Raw genomic sequence first — 22,638 nt, 5'->3', positions numbered from 1 at the left:
CTCTGGGCTGTCGGTGTTGGGTGAGTCTGCCTGGGAGTCCGTGGCATACGTTAAGCCCTCGCCTGCCCTCGCGCGCCAGGCGCCGGGGAAGACGCAGACCGGTCAGGTCGGACACGGTCCGCGTCCCACTTGGGGTTCACGGGCTCGATCCCCCTTTCCCGGGCGAGGGGACCGAGGCCCGGGAAAGCCAAGTGACTCGCCCGGGGTCGCTCGGCGGTCGGTCGGCGGAGCCGGGATCGGCACCCGGGTCCTTCCGATTCCCAGGCCCGTGCGCCTTCCGCCGGGCCGGCCCGCCTCCGCTCCGCTGCTCTCGTTGCGGAGCCGACTTCCCGTCTTGCCTCCTCCTCTAGATTGTAAGCCCCCGGAGGGCCGAGCTCTCAGTTCAGTGCTCTGCGCACGGTAAGCGCTCAGTAAATACGACCGAATGAATAGCTGCCAACTCCGCCGTAGTACTGGACCCTCCCGAGGTCGTAGCCCAGGGCACAGTCGCCCTCCAGTAAGCACTCGGCACATACCGCTGATGGATTGATTGCCCCCAGACCAGATATTCCCGGCGATCCATCCGTTTACTCCTGGACACGCCCGGCTGTTCTCGGGTCTGATCAGCCAGGGGATGAAGCGGCGCGGCGAGAGCGGCGAGAGCGCGGGCTTGGGAGTCAGAGGTCGTGGGTTCTAATCCCACTTCCGCCACTTGTCAACTGTGTGACTTTGGGCAAGTCAGCTTCTCTGGGCTTCTCTGGAAAACAGGGATTCAGACGGTGAGCCCCACGGGAGACAACCTGATGACCTTGTGTCCACCCCAGCGCTTAGACCAGTGCTTGGCACGAAGTAAGCGCTTAACAGATATCAGTTTTTTTTTTGAGAGAAGCAGTGTGGCTCAGTGGAAAGGGCACGGACTTGGGAGTCGGAGGTCGTGGGTTCAAATCCCAGCTCCGCCGCTTGTCAGCTCTGTGACCTTGGTCACCTAACTTCTGCGGGCCTCGGTTCCCTCCTCTGTAAAATGGGGATTGAGACTGTGAGCCCCACGCGGGACCACCCGTTCACCTTGCAGTCTCCCCAGCGCTTACGACGGCGCTTGGCACGTAGCCAGTGCTTAACGGATGCCACTATTATTATTATGTTGTTGTTGCTTTATGGTCGGTGAGCTTTTTTCTCTTCCGCCTGTTCCATCTCCCTCCTTGCCCCACTCCTCTGCCCTCCCCTTCACCTCCCTTCTTTCTGGTACTCCTTGTTCCCCCCTGGGGTCTTGGGACCCTGCTCCGTCCTTCCCACCCCCCGCTCCCTTGCCCTCTTCTGGTATCCGTCCTCTTCCTCAGAGCCGGACAAGAGGAAGAGAAGCCCCACAGACAGCGTCAGCGCCCCGGTGGGCAAGGACCAGGGCCCGGGCGGGCGAGGGGATCCGAAGGCCTCGGCCCAACTGCTGGTTCCTCAGCTGGGACCCCGAGCACCGAGCGCAACGGGGAAGGGGCCTAAGGAGCTGGACACCCGAAGCCTAAAGGAGGAGAATTTTGTCGCGTCTATTGGTGTGTATCCGTCGGCTCGGCAAGCCGGAGAGGGGTGCCGCCACTTCCGTCTCCCTCGATCCCTTGTCCCCATTTGGAGCCTTGACCCTCTCCCCCCTTCCTCACTTGGCCTTTCGGACAGAAATGATAATCAGTGCAACTTCCTGCCCCTTCCAGGCCTTGAGGTTCCCAGTCCCGTCATTCACAGTGACTCAGGTGTCTTCCCGAAAGTGTACAGCACTTACGACGTATGCGTAGTTTATTTATTTCATCTCCCCCCCCCCGGGAACCGGGCTCTCCTTGTGGGCAGGGATCGTCTACCGATTCTGTTGCGTTGTACTCTCCCAGCTGCCCTGTATACACACAGAAAACACTCAGTAAATACCGTTGGTCGATTGATTCCCACATACTCTTTGATTTCCCCCATTCTAGCAGGGAGAAAGTTTCTGGGGGAATTCCATGTACCCTTTGATTCCCCCCCCCCCCCCCCCATTCTGGTAGGGAGAAATTTTCTGAAAGAGAGGATGAAAGAAGGGCTTAGGAGACTCAGCTCAAGGTCTCAAGGTTTTGAAACTTGGCTCCCTACCCCCACTTAATTTGCATCTTTGGAAGGTCCCACTGGAATTTCTCCAGAATTTATCGATGGGCAGTTAGTTCCGCAAAGGCAACGCGGCCTCGTGCGTCTCTGCGGTCCTCTCTTTTCCCGAACCGCGCTTCTCCTGCCATTACATTCAGCGCTCATTCCCTGAGCCCGTCTGACCACTCCCTTTCTCCCTGTTAATATTGTTTTCCGGCCGGCCTCTCCGATCCGGGCTCAACTTAGAGCTAACTTTTTCCGCATCCCCCAAAGAGCCGTCAACCCTCGGACCGTAAGCTGCCCGAGTGTCTTCTCCTCCCCCAAGCCCCCTGCCACCAATCTAGCTAACCATCCCCGGACCACGACCGTGTTGACCATCTCCATCTCTCCGGGGGCGTCTCTGGCCCGGGCCCTTCCGACGACAGTGGCCACTTATCACAACCGTTAATTTTCTGGCATTCAGTGGACGGGAGGCGGCGAGAGAAACGGAATGTGCAAGAGTAGGAGAAATCGAGATAGGACTTTAGCTCCGGAGACGGAGATACGGGCCCGATGAGCTAAGCTCCTTTAGCCTCTGCTGGGGTTGTTTAAGGGAAGCCTCAGACAACCCGGCTCCCTGCCGAACGACGAGGCCGAAACCTTGTCCGTCCCGGGGCTCGGACCACCCCAAACCTCCCCGACAACGGCTAAAATAGAAAAGCGCAGAGCCGAGCGGACAGGTCGCAGACCTTCCTTGTGTGAGCGGGGCCCCGTCGTGAGGGGCGACTTACCTTTGGCCAACGGTAAGAGGAGAGAGGATCCGGTGGCACAGATTGGCCTCCGCCTTCGAGCCGGCAGCGCGTCCACGTGCCCGGGCCAGCGAGGACTTCGGGCTCTGGTCTCCGACCTCGGTCGGCTGTCGGCTGCCACCTGAAACCACCCGTCCTTCGCCTCCCCGTCTCCTGTGGGGCCGGGACGAAGCGGGACGCCCCCGGGATGGGGCGGGGAAGGCGTCCGGCCTCTCGATCGTGCATGCCGGACCGGGTCTGGTGGTGGGGCCGGGGCGGCCGGAGGGGTGGGTTTCCATTTCGCCCGTCTGACCAGCCTCTGACTCTCTGTCTTTCTCTCCTGCTTGCAATGCATCGGGGGTAGAATTGTGGAACAAGCACCAGGAAGTGAAAAAACAAAAAGCTTTGGAAAAACCGAGTAAGGAACCAATGTCCCCCCCTACCTCCCAGTCCCCCAAACCCGTCGACTCCCCGGGTCCAGCTGGGGCCGGCTCCCCGGGTCAGCCCCGGCCCACGTCTCGCCCTCGACGACGTTAGGACTGAGGGTTAGCAGGGGGAGAGGCCGTGGTGACCCCCGGAGCCGTACCTCTCTGACGGAGTGCCTGTGGAGGAGAGGCCCGAGGACCCTGGCGCCGCGGCCCAAGGGTTCCCAGGTGGAGAAGCTTCGCCCGCTCCCACGTCTCCCGTAGACTTTGGAGGGTTTGTGGACATAGTTGGCAGAGATGGGGGTGGTCCCTGCTGGGTGCTGAGCCTGTCGCTGCCCCTCCCTCCCTGGTGCCTTCCCTAGGCGCGCTCTCTTGCTTTCTGTCATTCTGTCCTTCTGCCATCCCATTGCGGGCGGGGGAGGGAAGGCGGGCGGGAACGAGTAAGGGGCCTCTGCCTTCGCTCCGGAGGTTTGGTCGGGGGCTGACGGTGCCTGGTGCTTCTCTTCAGGGGCAGCTCTTCTCCGGGCCCTCGGGAGGAGACCGTTGTTTCAGAGCCCGTGGACGACTTTGACCCGTCAGTCGGGAGCGGGGCCTGGTCCAGGAGTGCAGTGGGGCCTAGTTCAGAGCGCTTACTCCGGGGCTTTGTCATCGGCCGGTCGCGGCCAGCTTTTGCCCAACGGGGAGCTGGCCCCCCGGGGACCAGGTCCGATGCTCCTCACCGGGCTTTCGGGGCCCGCGAGGCCGCTTCCAGCGGGATACTCTGAGGGGGGCAGGTGCCGGAAGAGCGACCGGGACGTGCCGAACGGGCCTGGGACCGGGTCGCCGTCCCTCTCCCCGTGACAGCCGGCTCCCCTCCCTTGAGCCGGGGTGACCGACCACCCTCCCGCTCCGCTCAGGGCCCGAGGGAATCAAACCCGTCTTCGACCTCGGTGAGACGGAGGAGAAGAAGTCCCAGATCAGTGCAGACAGTGGCGTGAGTCTGACGTCCGGCTCCCAGGTTGGTGACGGAGCCGGCCGGGAGCTTCTCGGGTCCCTGAGGCGCCGCTGGGGTGAGGCTCCGGTCGCCGGGGAGAGCGGGGCTGTCGCCGCCCTCCACTCTCATCTAGCCTTTAGTGGGCGGGGGGAGGAGGGAACGAGGAGTCAGGTGCCCCTCCGGGAGGCCGAGGAGGCGGCTACCTCCACCGAGTCCCTTCCGCCGTCCCCCGTGTCTCATTGCAGAGGAGCGACCTGGACTCGGTCGTCAGCGTGGGGCCGGCGGTTATGATCCGAAGCACGAGCCAGGATTCCGAAGTCAGCACCGTGGTAGGGGAACGCCACGCCGGCGTCTCGGGGTGGCGCGTCGGGGAGGGGCGGTCGATTCAGCAGTGGGGTCGGTGGGGCACTCCTGACGTGCGGAGGACCGTGCCGCGCGCCTCAGAGAGGACGGTACGGTCGGGTGGGCGCCGTTCCCGTCGGAGGACGGGCAGGCGTCTTCCCCGCCGCGGGGCCGGCTGGATGACGTGGGTCTGGGCTCAGGGGAGCAGACCGTGGGACCCCCGTCCTCGGCTCTCGGGGTCCCGTATCCCAAGGCCCTGGGGGCCTTCTGCTGGAAGCGCTACGGACTTTTTCTTCCCTCTGGGTGGAGGGAATTTCGGGGCCCCGGGCGGAGAGTTTGTGCGCCGGCTGTTGCCTCGGGAAGGACCCCTAACCGCCCGTTTCCTCGCCCAGGTGAGTAATAGCTCTGGAGAGACCCTGGGCGCGGACAGCGACCTGAGCAGCAATGCGGGCGACGGCCCCGGAGGCGAGGGCGGCGCCTGTTTGGCGGGCTGGCGGGGCACCGTGTCTGACAGCGAGATTGAGACCAACTCAGCCTCGGGCGCCATCTTTGTAAGCTGCTCAGGGAAGACGGGTTGCGCTCGCTTCCTGGGGCGGGGCGGGGTCCCGGGGGCGGCGGGAGGAAGGAGACCGCAAGGTGCCAGCGAGGAGCGAAAAGTTAGGAGGCAGGCAGACAGAGGGAGTAAAACCGGGAGCACGGATGGTCCCCTTCGGGATAATTGAGAATTAATAATAAATAGGGTACTCGATAAGCGCTTACTGTGTGCCAGGCACTTTTCTAAGTAGATACAAGTTAGTCAGGTCGGACACAGTCCCTGTCCCACGTGGGGCTCCCGCTCTTAATGCCCATTTTACAGATGAGGTAACTGAGGCCCAGAGACGTTAGGTGACTTGTCCGCGGTCACACGGCAAACACGTGGCGGAGCCGGGATTAGACCCCTCCGACTCCCATTAAGCCACGCTGCTGCGCTTGACTGGAATGAGGGCTCTTTTGTTGCCGCCCCTCCTCCCCCGACCTTGAGCTTGAGTCAGATAAAGCCTCTTGGACGCCATTATCTGAAACCCGACGGCCCAAGATGGGTCACTGCTCAACGTGATCTCCCGTTCCCAAGTTCGATTAAGGCTTTCGGGAGCGGCGGCCCCGGGGTCACAGAACAATCGGGACGATAACCGCGAAGAAACATCGGGGCCGGGTCTAGACGCTTGCGACGGTGTATTCGTTGAATTGGGACCGGCGAGTTCCGTCCGAGCAATTCCCAGGATCCGTTGCTCATCACGACCCCCACGTGAGATACTGTTTTGTAACTGTCGTTCGAGAGGTGTGGAAACCAAGGGCTGGGAAGACGAGAGGGTTTGGTGCAGCTCTCTGAGTTTTCTGGTCCTCAGCCCGGCCTTGAGTCCTTTCCGGTTCTCTTCCGAATGAACGTTCAGAGTTAAGCGTGCGGTAGACGTGCCTCGTGATCAGTTGGATCAGAAAGGATCGTCTCCTTCGCTGGCTTTTTAACGTTATTTATTAAACCCTTACTATGTGCCATCCACTCTACCAGACGCCGGGCTAGACCCCTGCTAATCGCGTCGGACACGGTCCGTGTCTCACCTGGGGCTCACGGTCTTCATCCCCGTTTTACGGATCAAAGAACTGAGGCACGGGGGGAGGGAAGTGACTTACCCGAGGTCACAGCCTGTTGAGCCGATGGGGATAGTGGAACACAGAGTTTCATGGAAGTCAGTCGTTAGCCACAGCGAACGCGCCCCCCCCCCCCCGACTAGTTTCTCTGCAAATCGTTTCGATCACAAAGCGCGTAGGGCTTTCTCTCGGACCTCCGGGTAGGGAGCGACGTCAAGTATATTGCTCTGGACTCGAGGGCGTTCAGTAAATATTAGTGACTGACTGGGAGCCGGAAAGACAGTGCCCAAGGTTGGAGCTCACCCTCTCCCGAAACTGGAGCAGACTGGTCTTACCGGACATTTATGTCCTTCTGGCTTTCCAGTGTGAAAACCATTTTTTTTAATGGTATTTAAACGCTTACTATGTGTCAAACGCTGTTCTAAGCATCGGGATAGATACAGGTAAATTAGGTTGGACCCAGTCCCTGTGCCGCGTGGTGCTCACGGTCTAAAGAGGAGGGAGAACGGGAGAACTGAGGCACAGAGAAGTCATCTGACTCCCGGGCCAGTGTTCTTTCCACTAAGCCATCGTGTAAGCGATTATCTTGTAACGGTCTTACAAAATCCAGTGGCCTGCCGGCCCAGGCCTCAGAATGGGGTTCCTGGCCACCTACTCCAGCGTACGTCTGGCAAAAATATTTACTCTCCCGTGGCAGGTAAGTGAAGGCTGTCAGTCAGGTCTAAGTTATCCCAGAAACCTTGGCTAGGAAGAGTCTCAACTGGTTACGTAGCGTTCCGAACGAACGCGGTCCCGTGAATAAATGCGTCAGGAGACGGCAGTTTTGCTTTCATTCTTTCCGAATGACCTTGGGCGAGTCACTTGCTTTCCTTTTCTGTGCCTCAGTTGCCTCATCTTCGCAAAGAGGATGATTATACCCGCTCTCCACTAAGCCACGAGAATACTCTAAGAATTGCTAAAGATCCCCTTGAGCTTTGTAACAGACCATCCTCGAGCCATATAAAGTTCTAGAGACAGTAAGGAGTGTGAAAGACAGTATCTTACCAGGAGGAAGAACTGTCGGCCTGCCTTCGATTGTCGCAGGAGAGTTGGAGTAGAATTATAGAGGAGTTTAGCCCCGGGGCCCCTCGGTGGCTCTTTCTAAGCCGTCTCACCTCCCCCCCCCCCGGGCCTCTGTTCCTCTGAATGTCTGACCCGCTCTCCCCTCTGCAGGGCAAAGCTCACAACCTGAAGCCAAATGCGAAGGAGAAGCCAGTGAGCAGCCCCGGCCGAGCTCCCGAGGATGTGAGCCAACGTGTCTACCTCTATGAGGGGCTCCTGGGTGAGTGCCCGGGAACCAAGGCCCCCGGCTGGAAAGTGTCCGGCCTCAGACGGTGTCCGGGGCGGTGGGCGAGGGGAGGGGGCCCCTCAGATCTCCGGGGCTAAGTTGGGAAAATCTGGAAAAGCTGTCGCAGCGAGCCGGTGACTGTCCGGATCTCACGTCCTATCTCTAGCTGGTGTCGGTCCGCGTTAGCCCGTTCGGAATCGTTCGGCTTGCCGGGGACGGAAGAGTAGTCTCTCTCTCTCTCTCCGGACTTGGGTGTTAATCAACAGCCTCTCTCTTTCTCTCTTCCCTCCTTTCCTTCCTTGCTGCCGTGGCCCTTCCTGCCCGCAAATCGGCAGGAAGGGACAAAGGATCCATGTGGGACCAGTTAGAGGACGCGGCAATGGAGACCTTCTCTATGAGTAAAAACCTTCCCCGTGTGCCGAGCCCCTTCCGCCTTTCTGGGAGGGGCTGGCCGCATTATCTCCCCAGCTAGGGTGGATTGCGAGGGCGTTGTCCGTTTGCGTCAGAGGACCTCTTGGTTTCGTTTTCTGTTTCGTTCCTGGCGCGTGGGCTGGCCCCTGAGCTGTGGAGCCTGCTTCTCGCCGAGACTGGGGATGTGTATATCTGATTAAATATTACATACGTGTGTGTGTCTACGTTCCACACCTGATCCCCGTCAACCACCTCTCCTCGGAACAGGTAAAGAGCGCTCCACTCTGTGGGATCAGATGCAGTTCTGGGAAGATGCCTTCCTGGATGCCGTGATGCTGGAGAGGGAAGGGATGGGCATGGACCAGGGCCCGCAGGAAATGATCGACAGGTACGGGCCACGTGCCCTCCAGCTGGGCCCTACTCCCTGCCCTGATTTCTGGGCGTCCCCCCTCCGAGTTCTGACCACCGGTCTCTGGTCGCGCGACTAGGTACCTGTCCCTGGGGGAGCGTGACCGGAAACGCCTGGAAGACGACGAAGATCGCTTGCTGGCCACGCTTCTGCACAACCTTATCTCTTTCATGCTTCTGATGAAGGTACTGCTCGTTTCCCGCCCCCGGGGAGGGTTAGAAAGAGAAATCTGTTTCCAGCGCCTGCAGGCTAAGGGGGAGAGAAGCGGCGGGGCTCGGCGGAAAGAGCCCGGGCTTGGGAGGCGGGGGTCACGGGTTCGAATCCCGGCTCTCGCTTGTCGACTGTGGGCAAGTCCACTTCTCTGGGCCTCGGTGACCTCGTGTGTAAAATGGGGATGAAAACCTGATGACCCTGTGTCTACCCCAGCGCTTAGAACGGTGCTATAGTAAGCGCTTAACAAATACCAACGTCGTTATCGTTACCGGAGGCATTTTCAAAAAGGGCAGTAGAATGGGCGAAGGGGACACGCTGGGTCAGTCCTGACTGCGCTCAAGCGACGTCCAGTAGGTGCTTTAGGATAACCTCGACCGTGGGAGCGGCCTATTTCAGTGCAAGGTCTTCCTCCAGAATCCCCTTCCTCCCCAACCCGGTAGAATGGCCCTTCTCAGCGTGAGTTTTACCCCTGCCGCTCCTCTGAGGATCACGGAGCACGCCGTCTCCCCGTTCCTCCCCGAAAGGAGAGAGCTCACCTTTCCAACTCTCCTCGCTCCGCGTGAGTCTTAGGAGTTGAGCCTCCTCCCGCCTTGGTAGGTTAACAAGAATGACATCCGGAAGAAGGTGCGGCGCCTGATGGGGAAGTCACACATCGGGCTGGTGCACAGCCAGCAAATTAACGAGGTGCTCGACCAGCTGGCCGACCTGGTGAGTAGCCCTGAGTCGTCCCCCACCCTCCGGGGGGGGGGGGGGGGGGGGGCCTCTCCAACGTTCCCCGTGATAAGGGGAGCCGAGCTTGCCTCTCCTGAAGCTGGTACTCCCCTGGGGGGTTCGAGCAACTCCGCCGGTGGCCGTTCTGGTTCAGAGGCTACGCTAGAAACGCCGAGCTCCGGGGGCCCGGGGCTCCGAAGGTGGGACGGCAGCCGGTCAGCGGGTACGGCTCCCTCTCCGGAAACCGCGTGTAAGATGGGCTGGACCGTGAGGGAAGCGGTGTGGTGTGGTGGAAAGAGCACGGCTCCGCCGCCTGCCTCCCGTGTGGTCTCGTGCAAGTCACTTAACGTCTCCGGGCCTCAGTTTCCTCCGCCGCAAAATGGGGATCCAACATCCGTTCTCCCTCCCACTTAGACCCCGAGCCCCACGTGGAACGAGGGACCGTGTCCAGCCCGGTGGACTTTTATCTGCCCCGGTGCTTAGAACGGTGCTTGGCACGTACTAAGCACTTAGAAAATGCCGTGATTATGATTATTAGCATTTTTAGTAATGATTATTATTGTTAGTAATGATAATGAGCTCCTCCTCTGGACTTTAAGATCCTTGTGGATCAGCTCTGTTATAATGTACTCTCCCGACTGCTTAGTACGGGGCTCTGCTCACGGTAAGCACTCATAGCCGCGTGGCTCGGTGGAGAGAGCGGGGGCTTGGGAGTCAGAGGTCACGGGTTCTAATCCCGGCTCCGCCACCTGTCAGCCGTGTGACTTTGGGCGAGTCGCCTCACTTCTCTGGGCCTCAGTTACCTCACCTGCAAAGTGGGGATCGAGACTGTGAGCCCCCCGTGTGGGACAACCCGATGGCCTTCTATCCACGCCAGCGCTTAGAGCAGTGCTTGGCACGTAGGAAGCGCTTAACAAGGGCCATCGTCATTATTATTATTAAGAAGTACCGCTGATTGATGGTTTAGAGGGTGGAGGACTGAGAAATCAAGATTGGTCCGAATCTGAGACCTCCGCTCTTTCATTCATTCAATGGTATTTATTGAGCGCTTACTACGTGCAGAGCACTGGACTGAGCGCTTGGAATATACAAACCGTTAAGAGATAGAGACGGTCCCTGCCCTCTGACAGTGGCCGTGGGTGCCTAAATCCCTTCCGTCTCCGCAGAATGGGCGGGAGCTGGCTATCCGGCCCAGTGGCAGCCGGCACATCAAGAAGCAGACGTTCGTCGTTCACGCGGGAACGGACACAAGTGGAGACATCTTCTTCATGGAGGTAAGCGGCAGGCTCGCTGAACCCCGGGCAAAAGTCGGGAGCGTGACAAGGAAACCGAGTCACTGGAGCAAAACCGCTGTCCCGCCCTCTCCGCCGGATGCTCCCCCGGCACATCTTCCGGCAGCTCAGAGCTCCCGCCCCGCCGAAGAAGCGGTGGGGGCATCCTCCCCTAAACCCACCCCGAAGACGGTCGGGCGCTCCACCCTGCCGTCGCCCCGTGCACCAGGCTAACGGCGTCAGCTTTCCGGTCACTGTTCTCGACCCTCTTCTTGGAACAGAGTCGGGAGCCCGCCGTCCGTCTGACTAGCCAGGTGCACTTCTGCCTCTGAGCTACCCGGTCCGCGTCCCCGGGCCCCTGTCCCTGGGGTTAGTCGGTAACTGAGTCGTCGCTCCCTTCTCTCCCAGTCCTTTCACCAGTCCTTTCACGCCGCCGCTGATGGCAGTGAGGGTATTTATTAAGCACTTACTCCGTGCCGAGCACCTCACTGGGTGCCGAGGTAGAAACAAGATGATCGGGTCAGACGCAGTCCGTCTCCCACGTGGGCCTCGCAGTCCGAAGACGTGAGAGGACGGGTCTCGGATCCCCGTTTTACGGGGGAGGAAACTGAGGCAGAGAGTGGAAGCGTGCTGGCCCCATAACCCGGAGGTTGGAGGATCGAAACCTTCCTCTGCTGAATTCATTTCGGCGCTTAGAGTGCTCGATACGTAGTGAGCACTTAACAGATAGCATTGTCGTTATCATTATCATTATTATTATTATTAAGCGACTTGCCCAAGGCCTCCCAGCAGGCAAGTGGCCCAACTGGGGTTAGCACGCGGGTCCTCGGATTCCCGGGGCCGTGATTTTTTCCGCTAGGCCACGCTCCTTCCCCAGGCTGTGGTGGGAGGCGGAATTGTGTGACGTTTTCCAAGTCCCAAAAGGGAAAATGGAAGGAAGGAACAGAGATGAGGCTTGGCCAGGGTCACGCGGTCCAGACTGAACCAGCGCTGAGGAGTTCCTAATTCTTAAGGAGGCGGCTCAGCCCGTCTAATGCTTCCACCTTCTTCGGTAACTCTAATAATAATGGTGGTATTTAAGCGCTTACTATGTGCCCAAGCACTGTTCTAAGCGCTGGGGGGATACAAGGTGATCGGGTCGTCCCACTCGGGGCTCACGGTTTTCATCCCCGTTTTCCAGATGAGGTCACTGAGGCCCAGAGAAGTGAAGTCAGTTGCCCAGAGTCACCCAGCTGGCAAGCGGCGGAGCCGGGATTCGAACCCATGACCTCCGACTCCCCAGCCCGGGCTCCTCCCACTGAGCCACGCTGCTTCTCTAGCCGCTAGGTTGTTAAACTCCCTGGAATTGTAAACCAATTCTGATCAGGTGTTATCTGATTTTGATTATGATTATTAATCATCAAAAATACCACAGTCGTTTTGGATATTAAGCCCCTACTATGTGCCAAGCACTGTGCTGTGCCTTGGGGTAGGTGAAATGGCATCCGATCGGACACGGTCCTGGTCCCACATAAGGCTCTCGGTCTGAGAAGGGGGGAGAGAAAACATGTATTTTATCCCCATTTTACAGATGAGGCCCCCGAGGAACAGAAAGGTTAAATGACATGCCCAAGGTCACCCAGCAGGCAAATAATAACGTTGGCATCTGTTAAGCGCTTACTACGTGCAGAGCACTGTTCTAAGCACTGGGGGAGATACAGGGGAATCAGGGTGTCCCACGTGAGGCTCCCAGTCTTCCTCCCCATTTTACAGAGGAGGGAACCGAGGCACCGAGAAGTGAAGTGACTTACCCACAGGCAAATGGTGGAACTGGGACTAGAACTCGGGTCTCTGATTATAAGCCTGCCTTACAACTCTCCCTGTTGCTCTTGGAGAAGAGCAGCGTCCAGAGAAGCGGCGTGGCTCAGTGGCAAGAGCCCGGGCTTGGGAGACCGAGGGCAGGGGTCCGAATCCCGGCTCTGCCCCTTGTCAGCCGTGTGACCGTGGGCGAGTCACTTCACTTCTCTGGGCCTCAGTGACCTCATCTGCAAAATGGGGATGAAGACTGTGAGCCTCACGGGGGACAACCTGACGACCCTGTAATTACCCCGGCGCTTAGAACGGTGCTCTGCACGTAGGAAGCGCTTAACGAATACCAACGCTCTTTGTGGTGGACAGCTGTCTCTAAAATGTCCTGAGCTTTCCAGAGACTGGTGCAAGTTGTGGAGTTAATTCTCGATTGGGTCTCGGTGGTGGAATTGTGTGGGGTGAGACTGAAAACGTGGCATCCTGAAATCGGCTATGCTCAACTCAGAGTCCGAACGCATTTTTTTTTTTTTTGAAAAGTCTGCTTAAAAATGAAAAGTTTGGAATGCTTTTGGGTTCTTTAATGGAATGAAGCGCTTGCTGTCAAGCACTGGGGTAGAGAAAAGTCAATTAGGTTGGACACAGTCCCTGTCCCAAGTGGGACACGTAGTCTGAGTAGGACAGAGAAGAGATATTAAGTTCTCATTTTACGGCGGAGGAAACTGAGGCACAGCAACGTGACTCGCCCAAGACCACCCAGCCGGCAGGTGGCAGAGTTGGGCTTAGAACCCGGGTCCTCCGACTCCCAGGACCGTGCTCTTTCCACTAGGCCGTGCCGCTTCCCCCGTTAAACGTGAGGTAGTCATAATAATAATAATGATGATGATGATGATGATGTTGGTATTTGTCAAGCCCTTACTATGTGCCGAGCACCGTTCTAAGCGCTGGGGTAGACACAGGGGAATCAGGCGGTCCCACGTGGGGCTCACGGTCTTCATTCCCGTTTTACAGATGAGGGAACTGAGGCCCAGAGAAGTGAAGTGACTCGCCCACGGTCACACAGCCGACAAGCGGCCGAGCCGGGATTCGAACTCATGAGCCCTGACTCCAAAGCCCCTGCTCTTTCCACTGAGCCACGCTGCTTCTCTAATTGGATGAGGAATGGAGTCGGTCCACCCTCAGCCCCTCGACTCTTACGTCCGCATCCAGGGAAGCAGCGTGGCTGCAGAGAAGCGGCGTGGCTCGGTGGAAAGAGCCCGGGCCCGGGAGTCGGAGGTCGTGGGTTCGAACCCCCACTCCGCCGCTCGGCAGCTGGGTGACTGTGGGCGAGTCACTTCACTTCTCTGGGCCTCGGTTGCCTCATCTGTAAAACGGGGATGAAGACCGTGAGCCCCACACGGGACAACCTGATTCCCCCGTATCAACCCCGGCGCTTAGAACGGTGCTGTGCGCGTAGTGAGCGCTTAACAAATACCAGTATCGTTATTATGATCCACGATTTATTTGGATGTCTGTCTCCTCCCGTAGACTGCAAGCTCCCGGCGGCTAGGGAACGTGTCCGCCGACTCCGTCGTATTGTCCTCGCCCAGGCAGGGTGGTCTGATGGATAGAGCAAGGGCCTGGGACTCAGAGACCCGAGTTCTGATCCCAGGTCGGCCGCCTGTCTGCCCCGGGGGCGAATCACTTCGCCTCCCTTCGCCTCAGTCGTCTCATCTGTACAGTGGGGATTAAGACTGCGAGCCTCGTGTCTGTGCCCAGCCTCGTTATTTACAGACATGTAAATAAAATGGCCGTTTTCAAATACCCCCGTGCCCAGTACTGTGCCCGACACACAGTGCTTAACAGATGCCGTTAAAGAAGTGCTCGGTCCAGTGCTCCGCACGGAGTACGTGCTCAATAAATGCCGTTGAGTCGGTCGTATTTATTGAGCTCTGAGAGCTTGGGAGAGTGCAGTATGCGTGGCTCCGTGGAAAGAGCACGGGCTTTGGAGTCAGAGGTCATGGGTTCGAATGCCAGCTCCGCCACTCGTCGGCCGTGTGACTGTGGGCGAGTCGCTTCTCCGTGCCTCAGTTCCCTCATCCGTAAAATGGGGATGAAGACCGTGAGCCCCACGTGGGACAACCCGATTCCCCTGTGTCTCCCCCAGCGCTTAGAACGGTGCTCTGCACATAGTAAGCGCTTAACGGATACCGACATTATCATTCCTTGCCCACAACGAGCTTACTGCTTGAGGATCACCTTCTTACCGTTGAGCAAACCGAGGCCTCGAGACCTAACCAGATTCATTCAGAGCAGGAAGTGGAGTCGGGATTCGAACCCAGTTGAGCCTAGATTGCCCCGCTCCTGGGTAGGTGATTCCTCTGGAGGAATGGGAGTGGGATAAAAAGGAGGAGGAGGAGGAGGAGGAAGAGGCTGCGGGCGAGAGGGAACGAACTCATCTATAGCCTCAACTTTACCTTGGGAAAGGACTTTTACGTCACCTGGGGCGTTTTCACCTCAGAACATTCCTGTGGGTTAAAAGGAGGCAGGCGAAATCACCCCCATTTTATAGACGAGGAGACTGAGGCCCGGAGCGGTTCAAGTGGCTTGCCTGAGGTCGCCCGGCAGGCGACGGGCAGAGCGGAAGCGAGAATGGTTTCCCCACCCCCCCACGCCGCCTCCCTCTTCTCCGGTTCTTTCTACCCGGCGTTCTTGAACGGGGATCATCCGAGACCCGCCTGGGATCCGCTTCTCTTAGCGGGAGATGCTCTGAGGATCGGGCAGGGGGACCCGGACCGAGGGAGCGGGTCAGATCCCGCGAGCCTCTCCCCGCCGCGGGCGGGGCGGCGGGCCCGCGGCAGCTGCCCTGTCCACCCCCGCAGGTCTGCGACGACTGCGTGGTCCTCCGCAGCAGCATCGGGACGGTGTACGAGCGTTGGTGGTACGAGAAGCTCATCAACATGACCTACTGCCCCAAGACTAAGGTGCTCTGCCTGTGGCGTAGGAACGGGCCGGAGACCCAGCTCAACAAGTTCTACACGAAGAAGGTACCCGCGGTTGAGACGGCCCGGCGGGCGGCGGCGGGGCCCCGCTTCTGAGGCCGGGGGGGAGGGTCCTCCGGGCTCGAGGTTTTGCACGACGGGGCGGCCGCCTCCCCTTGTCGCTTGCAGTGCCGAGAGCTGTACTACTGCGTGAAGGATAGCATGGAGCGGGCCGCCGCGCGTCAGCAGAGCATCAAGCCCGGTGAGGACCGCCGCCCCTCGGCCGGAGATCGCCTCTTACCCCGGAGGGTCCCGGCGCCTCCGATCCGGGCCGAGCCACCCGGGAACGAGCGGGCTGTGGGGGGGGGGGACGCCCTGTCCCGACCCCTCCACCCCCCCGCCCCGAGGGTTACTGACCGCTCCCTTCCCCGCTCCAGGCCCCGAGCTGGGTGGCGAGTTCCCAGTCCAGGACATGAGGACGGGCGAGGGGGGCCTGCTGCAGGTCACCCTGGAGGGGATTAACCTCAAGTTCATGCACAACCAGGTGGGTAGGCTCGGCAATGCCGGGCTCTCCGGGTCTCCTCTTTCCCATCTGGAACCGCTCTAGGGCCTCGCTGTCCAGGTAGGGAGGAGCCAGGACCCTCAGAGGTGTCGGAGCAGCCCGAGCGGGGCCGCGGGGGGAGAGCGCGGACACCCGAGCGAGCGAGTACCCGGGCCCCGCGCCCCGTGGGGGCGGCGGCCCGGGCGCGGGGGGAGGGGGCGGGACGCCGTGGTTCGGCCTGCCCGCCGGGCTCGGAGGGGTCAGCGCGGTGTGAGTGAGAGCTTCCCCGTGGCCCTTCCTTGCCGTCTCTCTGGCTTGCTTCTATACCGGGGACTTCTTCGGCTCCATATCGTCCGTTGGTTTTGTCGGTCCAGGTTGGGACCCGGCACCCTAGCACTTGTGCGCGTATACGTGAGCGTGCGTCTGTGCGCGTGTGTGTGTACGTGTGTGTGCACGTGCATCCGCCGTCTCTCCTCGCCGGAGCGTGTTGGCTTCTTCTGCCTGTTCTCCTGCTGGTTCTTCCCCGGATGGTCCCCACCCGGGCTGACCCTCTTTGACGTCACAGGTCCCGCACCCCTCTCCCTGCCTGGAGAGTCACCGGACTGTGCCGGCCCGCCCGTCCTGCGACCCCGCCTCCTCGGGGGCTGCCCCGGGGGGATAAGGAGGCTCTGATATTAGTGCTTTCGGTCTTGAAGCTCAGCGTGGGTTCCTCCCCCTGGGAGCTCCTTGAGCAGACTCCCCCCTGAGACCGGTGGGTCGTCCCGGGCCCCGTCACGCCTTCCTTGTGCCCAGCGGACCTCTTTCCCCCTCCCCGCCTCGCCCTGCCGATCTGATGGCTCTCACTGAGATTCCGAGTGCCCCCCCCCCGCCCAGCCACCTCCGGCCCCCGCCGTTCGGGGACCGGTGACGGGACTGGGCCCCCGGCAGCTCTGCTTCTCTCCGGGGAAACACCTCTAGCGCCGGTGTCGCCGGAAACAGCCGCCCATCCTGCCCCGTCCCCCCCCCGGAATCCTTTGCAGTCCGAGGCCCGGAGGGTGGAGGTCGGGGCGGAGGCTCCGGCAGTCTACGGATTCGCCCTGGGGAGCGGGAAGTGGCTGTCTCGAATCTGCCCTGGGCCCACCGGGGTCCCAGTCCTTCCCAGAGAGAGAGAGAGAGAGAGGGGGGCAGAACACGGTCTCCAGCCTGAAGGGTCCTGGTTAGAACATACAGATGCCCTGCCCTGCCCTCAGTATCCTCACCCCCAGGGCTCATCCAGTGATCCGTCAGTCGTGGAGCATTTTGGAGCATTTCCCCTAGCTGAAATGGTTTCTGCAGGAGGAGGCATCCAGGCCCTACTCTTCCGTCCCGCCTCGGGCCAGGGGCCCCCGTTTAGTCTCGGTGAATCTCGGGTCTGACGCCGGCACGCCGATCGAAGCCGCAAGCGGTACTCGTTCGACCCCGCAGGGATAACGGCCTCGCTCCTTCTCGTGATTTTTGGAATCCCGCCCCGAGAAGATTGGGCACTTTGCCAAGCCCCCTCACCCCCCACCCCGGGGCAACTCCCGGGGAACCTTGCACCCGTGCCAGCCCTCTGCGCCGGAGGAGGAAGAGGATGCATGGAGGGGTAGAGACTTAGGGGGCCGGAGTGGGGGCCGCTGGAATCGAGCCTCCCGCTAGTACCGCCCCGGGCGGGGGCGATGGGCAGGCAGCCCGGGCCAGCAGAGGATCTCAGGGTCGGGGTGTGTGCGATCACTAACGCCTTCGTTTCTCTCCCATGCTTTCTCCTCCGGCCAGGAGCGGAAGGTACATGCCCTCTCTGCCGTCTTTGCCGCTTAGCGCTTTTGAGTTGTGTGTGACCGGATCTCCCCCCCCCCCCCCCACCCCCGTTCTCCCTTCAGACGTGTGCTCCTCGTCCGGGGGCGGGGCTGCAGCGGGCCGGGCTGGGTTTCGTGGGATCGGGGTGGAGTCTCTCGGTCTCACCGTCCCCTTCCTCTCCCTCTCTTTCAGGTTTTCATAGAGCTGAATCACATTAAAAAGTGCAATACGGTGCGAGGCGTCTTTGTCCTGGAGGAATTTGGTAATTACCCTATTTTGCTCTTGGGGGCTGGACTCACATGGCAGTAACTCAAACCTCCGAGCCCCGGGGAGGGGCTGCCGAGGGCCAGAAGGAAAGCGACGGCGGGAGCCGTCGAAGGAGGAGAGAAGCGGCTCTCGGGGAAGGACGGGGAGCGTAGGAGGAGGAGTCCGGGGAAGAAGGGAGAGGGCTCGGCACCAGTCCGGACGGGGCGCTGAGGAGAGGCACCTCCGAAAACCCCCGGCCCCTCCCCTGCCCGGCAGAGGTCAAGTCGCGGGTGGGGATTCGGTCCCCTGGAGCGAGCCTCCGGCACCTCTGCCGCGGGGCGTGACCCGCCGGGCGGTCCCTCCGGCCTACAGGCTGACGCCCTTCCTCGCCCTCCCCTCCAGACCGAGACCCCCGCCCCGCCTTCAGGCTCAGAGGGTCCCCAAGGGCGCGGAGCGCGCTAGGCAGGTCCTCAAGCCGACGGGGACCCGAAGCCCCGAGAGCAGAGCCGAGATGAGGCACGCGCATCTCAAGGAAGGGTTGAGACCGATGTTTTCACCCGGGGTGCAAGCTTTCCCACTTGAGGCCAGGAGCGGGTGCGCCTGGGGGCTCTCACCCTGGGGCTTTGAGTTCCTGCTGTGTCTGCTTCACTCTCTTGTGGCCCCTTCACCGCTGCTATGAAAACCTTCGTTCTCCAGCAGGTAAAGTGATCTCGGTTCGCGCCGGCCCTCTGGCCGATGGGCGGGGAGCTCCCCGCGGCGGAACCGGCCGCTCACACGGCTCTGACTCTCTTCCTCTCTCTCCCTGTCGTCCTTGTCGTCCCGTTCCCCCCCCCCCCCCCGACCCTGACCTTCTCCCCGGCCCCCGCCGGTTCTTCGGTTATGTACCTTTTCTCCCCAAGCCTGTCTTGCCGTCCTCTCCTCTTTCCTCCGGATGCCCTGGGGCACCTTCTTCCACCGTGGGGAAAGGCCCCGGGGCCTCGTGGTCTTCTCCACCCCCCGGGCGGGTGCCGAACGCCCCCTGCTTCCCCCCGGGGCGAGGAGGCGATGAAGGCACGCGTCTTCCTACCTCCCCCAGGCTTGCCGTAGGGAGCGCCCGTTAGGTGCCCTGTCCTCCCCGGGCCCAAGAGGCCGTGGTAATCCGGCCGAACCCGGCTCTGCCTTGCTTCCTCTGGCTGGGCAGAGTCCCCTGCGTGGCCGGGGCGGAGGCTACTCCGGGTTTGGGATTTCAAGCTGTGCTCGTGTGCGTGGCGGTTATGTGTGCGTACGTGTGGGTGCCCGTTTGTGTGTGCGCACACGTGTATCTCGCCCGTCGCCTCCTCTTCTCCCCGGCGTGCCGCGCCGTCCCGTCTCCCCCGTTGGACGCGCTCTCTGACGCTCTCCCTCGCCTAGGCGGGCCTGGGGCCATTTCCACCCCCCGGGGGGAGAGAGCGTCCCAGGTCCCGTGGGTTTGATCTCGCGTGAGTTGTCCTCTGGCCCTCCCCGGCGGCCGCTGCGGCCGTCTCGGGCGGGCTGTGCCGGGGCATCTCGGGACCTCGGCCTGGTGCCGAATTAGGCATCGGCCCCTGGGGGTGGTTCGGGGCCTGGATCGTAGCAGCGGCTCCCCCTCTTAGTTGAATTCTCTCAGCCAAGTGCCGGGCGGGGGGCGAGGGTCCCGTGGAGATCCGAAGGATCGGGAGTCGCGAGGGGCCGGCGGGGGGACCGGAGGTGCCGGGCGAATGGCTCTCGGTCAGAAAAGCCGCTCCTTCCCCCGGTTTCTCTCCGGCCCCCGGCTTGCCGACCGTTACGTGCCGGCCGCGGGGCTCGGAGACCCACGGGAGGGTCTGGGCCCGGTCCGGCCTTCCCCGCCGCCTCCCCTCCGCCCTCGCTGGGGCCCGGACGGCGTCGGGGCAGGAGCCGGCGCCCCGAGGCGGCGGCCCAAGCCGTCGGAGCTACCGTGAGGGGCCCCGGGGGTGGCGGGGCCCCCGGTGCCCGGCGCCACGGCTGCCGGGGGAGTGTTCTGCTGCTGCTGCTGCTGCTGCTGCTGCTGCTGCTTCTACTGCAGTGGTCCCGTTCCTCTTGGTTTTGAACTCTCTGTTTTGTCTCTTACTCGTCCGGTTTTAGTTCCTGAAACTAAAGAAGTGGTGAGCCACAAGTACAAGACACCGATGGTGAGTGGCTCTCCCCTCATCCCACAGGCAGGAACCTGCCCGGGGCTCCTCCTCGGGGCCTCGGAGGCGGGCGTGGGTAGGGAGGCCTTGGTGCCGGAGGGAGGCGCGGCCCAGTCGCAAGGCGGATTTAATTCTCGTGCGAGGACCCAACTGGGCCGAGAGAGAAACACCCCCCCCCCACCCCCCCACCCCGCCCAGTCCCGGGGACTGGGGCCGGCAGGGAGAGGGGCCGGCCCACCCATCCCTTCTGTCCCCGAGGCCGCTCCCGAGGGAAAGGAGTTTATCCTCCACTCCCTTGAGGTTCCGTCCCCTCTGCCGCTCAGGTGAGAGTTCGAACCCGGAGATTCGGTCGTCTCCTTCCCTACCCGGTAGGTCCACCCCTGGCCCAACCCCTGGTCCGCCCCCACCGGCCTCCTCCAGCGCCCGGGCGACCTATCCGCTTCTCTCTTTCCCCTTCAGGCCCACGAGATCTGCTACTCCGTGTTGTGTCTCTTCTCTTACGTGGCTGCAGTGCGTGGCAAGGAGGCGGAAAACAGAAGCAAACCCCCCCGGCCCGTCTCCAGCTGACGGAAGAGAGATGAGCGGGCGGCTCCCCGGCCCCTCGGCCGCGGGCCGCTCCCGGAGCGCACGTGTTGCCGCCCTCGCCGAGAAGTGGATATTTTGTGTAGTCTCTGCAAGTCCTTCCCCCCGACTCATCGTGGGCCCCCGGCTGCGTACGCGTGCGTGTGCATGAGTGCGCGTGCGCGTGTCTGCCTGGCTCTCACGGGACCGGGCGGACTCCGCCCACGTCCCTTCCTCCCCTCCTTCGGCTCCCGGGAGGAGCCCCGGCCGGTTCCTCCCAGGGACGACAGCCGTCCGTCTGCCCGTCCGTGGGCCCGGTGGCTTCCAGGGAGTGGGCTGGCCCTTCTCACGTCGTCTTGTATTCTTGTGACATCTGTGTGGTGCGTATCTTCCCCTCTGCGTTCTTGGCACTTTAAGCCCTGCCGGGGGACGGTCCGGGCCTTCAACCTCCCAGAGCGGCCGCGCGCGCGCGAGAGCCAGGGTGGAACGCGGGGCGGGCCGGGGGCGCTGCCGTCCGGCCGGGGGGCGGGCGGCGGGGAGAGGCCGGGGGGAAGGCAGCCAGTCCCGGACTGGAGTGGGGCCGCCTCCCCATTTTTTTCTTTTCCTGCCGCCATTAGCCTTCGTCGGCACTAAAGGGCTGCCTTCCCTGTGGGCAGAGATGGGTCCGGGCCCCCCCCCCCCGGACCGAGGAAGGTTGGGGAGATGCAGGGGCCTAGGTCCCCGTTGGCTGCTCCGCCCTGGAAGCGGAGAGGGTGAGAGGAGGCGAAGTTGATTGTAAATATTCCTCCGGGTGTGGGGGTCCCCCCTACCTCCGGGAGTCGGATGGGGGAGGGGGAGGAAAAGGCCGGGGAGGGGCAGGGAAAGGATGTAAATATTTCGGCTCCACGTTATTTATAGAAACTGTACAGCCGTGTGAATGTGAAATAAATGTCCTTCGCTCCAGGCTGTCGCCTCGACTGGGGCCCCGGGCACCCCAGAAGCAGCCGCCTCCTGCCCTTCTGGGGTGCATTTGGTTTTCCCGGAGGGAGGCTGTTTCTTGGGGCAGTTTGGTTCCCCGGCGAAGAGTCCGGGAGGGGAAGGTGGGGGTGGAGAGAGGAAGGGGTGTCCTAGAGAGGGCCTGAATTTCCAGCAGCGAACCCCGTTTCCCGCTCTCTACTGTTCGTAGCCGGAAGGTCATCCCTGGGCTTTCCAGCTGAATTTCCCAGCAGGAATCTGAGTTGGCGGGGTGCCCCGTGGGCCTGGAGCCGGTAAAAGGGAGTCTGGCTGGCCCGGGCATGGACTCTGCCCTGGTTTCCAGCACCAGCCCCCACCTTCCACCCTGCCACCCAGCAGCCGGTGAGCATGCAATACCGGAATCGAGGGCCCCGGGAGGTCCACGCCCTGATGTTCGGACTAGAGCAGGTTCCCCGGCTGCCAGCGATTTCCCGGAGGAAACGGGTGCCCTACCGCGGCAGGGACAACCAGGGGTAGTCCTCCAGCTGGGGTGAGGGACGTTCCCTTACCCCCAGCAGACTGGCGCTGAGCCAGGCGTAAGTCAAGGCAGCCGGAGCTAGTGGGCCAAGGAGCAGCCGGGGCCCCGGGCCCGTCTGCCCCCCGCAGTCACCGACTGGCTCCCTCGGCTCGGCACGGCCGGTCGTCAGGCCACTTTCTTTCAGTTACTGAGGAGGGGCCGATCTCTGTCAAAGCCACTCTAGGGTGTCTTTCCGCCGAAGCTTTGCCAAGAACCCTAGAGGGGGCCTTTCCTCCCACTCCTGGGGAGCCTCATTCCCACAGCTTCCTCCAGGAGCACAGCCAGTGGGTGAGCAAGGCCTAAATGATAATCGTAATAACAACAGTCGTTATAATGGTACTTACTAAGCGCTTACCGTGGGCCAAGCGCCGAGGTGGAGACGAGTTAATCAGGTCGGACACAGTCCCTCTCCCACGTGGGGCTCGCGGTCTTAATCCCCATTTTATAGATAAGGTAACTGAGGCACGGAGAAGTTAAGCGACTTGTCCGAGGACACGCGGCAGACGAGTGGCAGAGGCGGGATGAGAACCCGGGACCTTC

General features: G+C 61.4%; 1 protein-coding gene and 1 long non-coding RNA gene across 26 annotated transcripts in view; one reads left to right on the top strand and one right to left on the bottom strand.

Moving 5' to 3' along the window:
* Nucleotides 1-21,103, top strand: part of MADD (MAP kinase activating death domain) — a 53,475-nt gene extending 32,372 nt beyond the window's left edge. For 2 of the 25 annotated variants that reach the window (XM_029059513.2, XM_029059509.2), the window contains 18 exons: nt 1,317-1,523; nt 3,211-3,264; nt 4,168-4,268; nt 4,490-4,573; nt 4,979-5,137; nt 7,425-7,533; nt 7,875-7,937; nt 8,218-8,338; nt 8,439-8,544; nt 9,170-9,280; nt 10,450-10,557; nt 15,201-15,365; nt 15,489-15,561; nt 15,737-15,843; nt 17,614-17,622; nt 17,827-17,896; nt 19,981-20,027; nt 20,539-21,103. In XM_029059513.2, the coding sequence (XP_028915346.1) occupies nt 1,317-1,523; nt 3,211-3,264; nt 4,168-4,268; nt 4,490-4,573; nt 4,979-5,137; nt 7,425-7,533; nt 7,875-7,937; nt 8,218-8,338; nt 8,439-8,544; nt 9,170-9,280; nt 10,450-10,557; nt 15,201-15,365; nt 15,489-15,561; nt 15,737-15,843; nt 17,614-17,622; nt 17,827-17,896; nt 19,981-20,027; nt 20,539-20,760 (1,916 nt within the window). In that variant the 3' untranslated portion in view covers nt 20,761-21,103. Of the gene's footprint in view, nt 1-1,316; nt 1,524-3,210; nt 3,265-4,167; nt 4,269-4,489; nt 4,574-4,978; nt 5,138-7,424; nt 7,534-7,874; nt 7,938-8,217; nt 8,339-8,438; nt 8,545-9,169; nt 9,281-10,449; nt 10,558-15,200; nt 15,366-15,488; nt 15,562-15,736; nt 15,844-17,613; nt 17,623-17,826; nt 17,897-19,980; nt 20,028-20,486 lie in introns of all 25 variants that reach the window. The other 23 variants (XM_029059519.2, XM_029059515.2, XM_029059516.2 and 20 more) reach the window with 14 other exon arrangements.
* Nucleotides 1,743-6,285, bottom strand: LOC114810061. Its single transcript, XR_003757789.2, has 3 exons — nt 6,255-6,285; nt 2,850-3,186; nt 1,743-1,855 (listed from the first exon to the last, which is right to left on the bottom strand). It is a non-coding gene; the product is annotated as an uncharacterized LOC114810061 (long non-coding RNA).
* Nucleotides 21,104-22,638: the final 1,535 nt, after the last annotated feature.

Source organism: Ornithorhynchus anatinus, chromosome 3 (assembly GCF_004115215.2).
Source record: "Ornithorhynchus anatinus isolate Pmale09 chromosome 3, mOrnAna1.pri.v4, whole genome shotgun sequence".
Lineage (NCBI taxonomy): Eukaryota > Metazoa > Chordata > Mammalia > Monotremata > Ornithorhynchidae > Ornithorhynchus > Ornithorhynchus anatinus.
The sequence above is the reverse complement of the archived record's forward strand: the minus strand, read 5'-3'. Positions and strand labels throughout refer to the sequence as shown.